The sequence below is a fragment of the Exophiala aquamarina genome (assembly GCF_000709125.1).
Source record: "Exophiala aquamarina CBS 119918 chromosome Unknown aczIA-supercont1.93, whole genome shotgun sequence".
NCBI lineage: Eukaryota > Fungi > Ascomycota > Eurotiomycetes > Chaetothyriales > Herpotrichiellaceae > Exophiala > Exophiala aquamarina.
Window position 1 is genome coordinate 1 of NW_013550495.1, and position 6,655 is coordinate 6,655.

General features: G+C 51.9%; 3 protein-coding genes across 3 annotated transcripts; all 3 read right to left on the bottom strand.

Annotated features, from left to right (window-relative positions):
• Position 1: 1 nt before the first annotated feature.
• On the bottom strand, positions 2-300 carry A1O9_13149 (uncharacterized protein; the record flags this gene model as incomplete). Its single annotated transcript, XM_013397933.1, has 2 exons — positions 2-96; positions 145-300. Coding segments are annotated over 2 exons (249 nt in total), but the record flags the coding sequence as incomplete, so codon positions are not given.
• A 586-nt stretch (positions 301-886) lies between these two features.
• A1O9_13150 (uncharacterized protein) lies at positions 887-1,591 on the bottom strand (the record flags this gene model as incomplete). The annotated part of the gene is made up of 1 exon (XM_013397934.1): positions 887-1,591. One exon carries the CDS (start codon positions 1,589-1,591, stop codon positions 887-889), a length of 705 nt encoding a protein of 234 aa, XP_013253388.1.
• Positions 1,592-3,087: 1,496 nt separating this feature from the next.
• Positions 3,088-4,190, bottom strand: A1O9_13151 (uncharacterized protein; the record flags this gene model as incomplete). The annotated part of the gene is made up of 2 exons (XM_013397935.1): positions 3,088-3,721; positions 3,763-4,190. The coding sequence occupies 2 exons, from the start codon at positions 4,188-4,190 to the stop codon at positions 3,088-3,090; spliced, it is 1,062 nt and encodes a 353-aa protein (XP_013253389.1).
• Positions 4,191-6,655: the final 2,465 nt, after the last annotated feature.

Consider the following 6,655-nt stretch of genomic DNA (forward strand, 5'->3'; position numbering starts at 1 on the left):
GTTCGCGCGGCATTCGATATAGAAAGGGTCGTAGAAGGCTTTTCGTTTGGTTCCCTTGAGTTGTGTAGCATTCAATCCGGGGTTATCGAATATAAACTTATTAGGAGTTAACAGTGGTTGAAGGGAGCAATCGGTGGAAAATACCATCTTCACAGCGTAATCTTCCTTATTCATGCGGATCTTGAAAACATGACCTGCACGTCCGCTCCCAGCGTATTTTCGGAAACGAATTTCATGGTGCAACTTGACAGGGTTCAGGACGAGGGAGTCAAACTCATGGAGTTTGGTCTGCGGCATCATTGTGTCTTCGGTTTAAAAGTCAACAGGGTTGGACGCGGATGGAGACAGGATGTAAGGGCCTTTGAGAGTTAGGCTTGGCGCGTTGGTTGGTTCACGTGGCACGAAGACGTCATCGGTTTCCACAGGAAGTAGACAGCCTCGGCTCATCCCAGATTCTTACGTACACCGCATGCACCATTGTTGTGCCTTTCTGTTACTTAAGAGACCAGAAGATTGCGCTTTACTATACTAGTGAATCACGACTATGGCCCAGCTTCAATCAAAATCCCTCTTTCTGGGAGCGTTTGAGAAACTATCCGTGAGCCTTCCTGTTGGAAGCACCAGTGACCTTTTTCATCTTTGATCCTCCGCCAACTTCCCAAAGGATGATACGATTCTTCGACGGAAATGTCAGATGTCGCAAGGAGATGAATGAACCAGACTCCCAAATTGATGGTCAGCTCTGCCGTACCAGAGTTGGTCCATGGAATAATGGCAATCTCCAACGGTGCCTCATTTATATCTGGGTTTCCCGCATCGGTATACGGGGATCCCGAAGAGTCAACAGATATTGCCGATATCCCTGACATTACCGAGGTGAGAGAAGTCACGCGAGTGTGCGCTGGTGGAGGTTGACGTCTTGATCTGCTCGCAGAGAGGGGCGTAGGAGGCTCTTGTGATTTTGTCCGACGAAAAATAAGGCTTCTGCGTCCGAGATGATATATCCATACCTTGTGTTGACGCGAACACAGTATAGCAGCAGCTGCCGTAATGGTTTCCAATATTCCTCTTGTATACTCACCGAGGCGGAATCTTTCATCGCAGAACTCCATTTCGATGACGGTTTCGTATCTCCGGAAACACGATTTTCATATGGAGGTAGTCCGGTATAAATAATGCCAGCCCAGTCAGGGCGCAGCCTGCGATCTTCTTGCACATCGGCTAGGGATCCCCAGGACATGGAGATTGGGAGGTGAAGCCCCCGGCCCTTCAGTCGAGATTGCGCAAGCTCGAGGGCTCGGTCAATGATTGTATGATTGTGCTTTTTCAAAACGCTTTCCACGCAGCTTTCGTCTGTTAGCCGGCGGTGGTGTTGAAGCAGAGGGGGTGGATAATAAAGGTCTTTGGCCTCGAAATCGCGGCGAAGGATGTCCCCAAAGCAATTTAAAATAGTCTCGAGTGTGAAATCGTCCCAAGGTTGGACCCCCTCGATCTCATATGTACCAATAGGGAGTGTATTTGTACCGGGTCGTAAAGTCGTCCGGTCAAGTTCAGGATTGGGGAGTCCTAGATATTCGTGGAGAGTGGGCATTGCAAGAGCAAATCAATGTTAGGGTCTGCAAAAGAGTAAGGGGGTTGTCCATAAAGCGGTACTCCCAGTCATTCTATTGATCTCTGATGTAGATATATACCTCTAGTGAATCTCGGTGCATGTGAAATGAGCACCACGGGCTTGACAACCCATCTATCACAATATCCGATGAATGGTCAAATGAATGGTCAAGAGTATCTATCAAGCTCGATACTCACTCCCATTATGATAGCGGACTGTGTCAGCGACATCTGCTACAGTACATAACATGTCAGACAATCATTCGACAGGATTGCTGCCCGGGCAGGCTACAAATACCAATCAAGGTACAAGACAGTATCAAGGTGCAAATTGACTCAGTCGAATCCGAAGCACGTGCCGACGCGCCAGCATTGACGCTGCACGTGCACGACCGCGCCACGCGTTGTTGTGGCACACATATTCCACGTACCCCACCTTTGTGTTCCATACCATTCTCCGACCTTCCAGACGACATCCTACGTTGATCGTGAACTGGGAATGAGTTTAGCTACAGTAGAGTGCAGGACAGCAAAGTCCCATCTATCCTATCAAATGCCTACCTATGGCGCCAAACCTTGCGGACTCGCAACATGTGATTATTCAAGCAATGATTGAAGAAGGCTCGCTGACGAATGACGAAATGGCAGAAGTGGTAAACTGCAGTTCCCGCTCAATCAGTACCGCGCGGACGAATTACCGGCGCTTCGGCAGCACAAAGGCACCGTACAATGGCCGTGGTGGACGCCCTCGATCTCTTACGGACCTTGAAGTTGACACCGTTCTAGAACTTCTCCGCGCAAACCCTACACGATGTATCTGCCTTCACTCACGAACAGCTCGTATTTGTGGACGAGACCGGCTGCGACACAAGAGTAGGGTATCGGCGAACTGGGTGGTCGCCACTCGGGGTAACTCCGATTCAGATAACCCGGTTCCAGCGAGGGCAGCGCTTCCATATTATACCAGCATGCACCTCGGATGGGATTCTGATGTCTTACATTTTTCAAGGCATCACTGACGGTGCCGTGTTTGAAGACTTTCTCGACCATCTCCTACCTCATTGTGGTAGGTGGCCAGAGCCCCATTCAGTGCTGGTTATGGACAATGCTTCGTTCCATCATGGGGGTAAGATTCGGCAAAAATGTGACGCTGCCGGCATGAAGCTGATCTACCTCTCTCCGTACTCTCCGGACTTTAATCCGGCCCAGCAAACGTTTTCCCAGCTTAAGACATTCAGTAAAAAGCACTTTCATAAGTATGTACAGGATCCCTCCCAAGGACTTCGTCAGTACCTTCAATGGTGCGTGGATGTCGTGGGAAGTGACCGAAAGAGCGCGAGAGGCCACTTTCGGCATGCAGGATGGAAGGTTGAAGAGCCGGAGACAGAATGAAAGAAGGGCCAAGACTGTACTTGTATGTGTATTCTAAAAAACGCCGATCCCCCAATGATGCTACAGTAAAATCTACCAAACTTTTTACACAGCCCACGGAGAATCGCCAGTCTCAATATGCTCATCACCTTCAACTTGTGTTCGATTTGCTCTGCGACGCTTGTTCCAGATCGGAATGTCGTTCATAAAGCTATCGGCAACGCCTCTTTTTACCCCCTTGCTAGCAAGAAACTCCTTGTTGCGGTCCCCATATATTTGGAGAAGGCCAAATCCTTCATCCAACATCGCCTTTTCAGCTTTTTGAACTTCCTTTTGGTATGAAGGATCCTGGTACTGAGCCTGCAACCAAGTGGAAAAGTCTTTTACAGCGACGTCGCGAGGTCCATCGATGCTTAGATCCTCGTCCAACGATAAGTCATTAACTTGTACTAATCCAATCGAACGTGTTTGTCCATTGACAAGCGTTGCCTGTTGTGCGTGGCTAGGCAGTATGTTGATAGTGACGGCGGACGAGCCGCTGGGATTTCCAGATATCTTGCCTAATTTCCGATCATGTCTCTGCTGTTCCTCTGCATACAACTGTTGCCTGATGGAGGGGGGAACATCATCATGGGTCTCTAGCTTGTTTTGCCGTTCGACAAAGCTAACCAATTCTTTGAGGTGGTGAGTCAGGAGTCTGTAGTGTTTCTTTCCTGCTGGATCAATCCAACAGTGGGGCCTAAAGCGCACGGGGAGCCAGGACAGCGGAATAGGCCATACACTTTCTGCCAGTTGGACCGTCCGAAAGTGATTTGTTCTGCTTCGACCCGCTGGTTCATTTCGTTACGCATTTGATCACTGGTCGACACCCGCCCGCGCTTCTCGCCTCTCTTTCCGCCAACATTTGTTACAGGAAGACCTACCTGGATATAGTTGAATGAGAGAATGACCCGTAGCCCTTTGCCGCTGCGTAAAAAATCACTCCAGGCCTCTAGCCGTGTCTGAATGACTGACCAGTCAACATCGATGCCAGGAAAACGCTTAACCAGTTTTTGTTGTGAGCGCCCTGTCATTGATACGACAACCTCAGTGTCGTCAGGACGTACGTTAGGGTGCCCTTCAAACTTTTGTTTCACCAGTTCTGTGAGACGTGCTCGCAGGCGACTCTCCCAGTACTGGCCTGGTGCCAACACTACATTCAGCTCCATGTCATTCGAAATCTTCCTTCGGTTCACTGTCCCAAGTTTCGCCGTCACTGTCCACTCGATTGACCAAGTATTTAGACCCTCCCGGCGCCGATTGGTCCCATCCCTCGGACATGACCTGGCTGCAGTGTTGGCGTTGACTCAACACTGGCCTTCGTATGGAACGGGCGCTGCTTCACTGATCTTAAATCGCTGGATGAAACCAATTTTCATCTCTGTCATCTGATTGCGAGGGAAAAGTACGATTCGGTGATTGGTTCATCGTATAGCCCCGCACTCTCGAGCCAGAAAGGCGAGCAGTGTTTTGGCTGCGGAAAAATTCGAGACCCCAAAAGGAGAGAAGAAGTTGGTCTTCCATTCCATCTCTAGTCCCTCGTTCATATAAAGCCGCCCACCACGTTGATTGTCTCGACGCGCTCATAATCATGGGTCATGCGCCGTCGAATTGCCCCAAACGAGTTTGTCCAGGGAATTCGATACGAGGACACGAAGTCTCTCCCCCACGGCATAACTCTCATGTCTCGCCCAGGTACAGGGTGCCCGTCCCAGGTAATCACCGCCGACGGTGGACGCGAGACGGAGGCCGAGGGTGCAAACAAAACGACGCCATCCCATGGCGGGTCCACCCGCACCACGGTCCAGGTCCAGCACCCATACGAGCTTCTTGACGGGGACAGCGGTAGTGAGGGTGCAGAATTCCCTTGGCGACCTGCGCGAAAACAGGTCCCGAGCCCGAAACCCTTCGCCGCGTTGTGGGCACACGTGAAGCGACGGGTGAGTTCTGGTTGGCGACGGCTACGCTCTCGAATATCTCTGACGCAGTCGCGCCACTCTTGAGGACGCCCGAGACAATGGCTCGCAGATGGAATGAGCATGGCGAACAATAGTTGGACTTGTGACGGGCTCACATGTTTTCGACCGAAATAAGACTTTGAACAGACGGTTCGCAGTCGGGCCGACGAGATATCTCTACTGTTCCGCCTTTCAGGAGGATTGTGTTTATGCTTCCGAGAATAGAAAGAAATATAGGCCGATGATGGATGGGATGAATGGTTACGATGGGAAAACAATGCCAGGATGGGAGAATGTGTGATCGATGTTAGCTCTATGTATCTCACCCCGGCCGCGATACTCCTGTCCATAAATGCTCTATCGAGCGAGGGGATTTCCATTTTCAGGGCCCGACTCTTGACGCCAACAGAGCGTTCCCTACAGCAAGACCAGACCCTTAGGATCCCACGCCCTCGGTCGCCATCTCATCAGAATGTGACCATACTCGACACGGGAGACTAGGAGCCCACCAAACACACCCGTCAATTCGAGATGAACCACCTGTGGAAGAGCACCGTGGCGCCGCAAAGTACTTGGACATAGTGACGGGTGCGACCGACAGACGGCGCGTCTCCGGTGAAGGTTCCCCCAGGGGCCACCGCGTCCGTCGTGGATGACGAACTGGCCATGGCGCTCGACGTCGGGGTTGACCGCGTGGTGGAAGATAGCGTGGCCGTGATCACGACCACTGAAGAAGGCGAGGGCGACGCTTCAGCTGGCCAGGTCGTGCGTGTGGTGTTCCCCCAAAATGTCGGCCACGAGGCGGTGCCATCGGTCCCTCGTGCCGACGTCCTTGTGGCTGGGACGCACGAGTCATTGGTGGGCACGCACACGGCGGTTCGAAACCCGTCTGTTGATCCGGCAGGGGGAGATGTCCCCACAGACCAGGGAAGCCACTCTCCGCCAGATTGTTCCCTTGTCCATGAAATTCCGGCGTCAGTATCGGGGGCCAATCCCGCCGTTATGAGAGTTGCGGAAATCTGTGGCGGAGAGCGATTTCCCCCAGCTTGGGGGACCCAGGCCCTCCCGGTTCGGTTCCAGTTCGGGGCAAGCTGCGGAAGATGAATCAGGGTGGGGATTTCGAGCACTGCCCATATCGGCAGGGCCTTCACCGCGAGTATGGTGAGGCCGGTCACAGCCCACATGGCGGGTCAGCTTGCCTTCTATAACTTCAAAGAATGTCGCGCCAAAGGGTGGAAAAAAGAGGAGCAGGAAACAAGAACCGAGCGAGAATCCAAGCCTTATATACGTCTTCCCACAACTCTCACAATCGAGAGGACTGACCAATGGCGCCCAGAACGTCCCAGGAGTGTTTTCCAGGCCGAATCAGGAGATCGTGACTTGACCGGGTGCCACCGTCGACCGCGAGTACATCTCATCCCGGCCGGGTCCAGCGGCCTGTTCGGAGAGACATCTTTGCGGTTGCTCTTGCGCAGCAACGGGTTCCCGAAGCCCGTCTACTGTGCAAATGACTACGTATTGTACAACACGGAGTACTGTAATGCAGCTACGTAACACCTTGATTGATTTGATTTGATTTGATTGATTTGATTATATCATAGACTGTCCCAGCCGCCGATCAAGTGGCAGCTATGCAGCGTTCCGACTGTAGGTAGGGATAGCCCCACCAACAAATC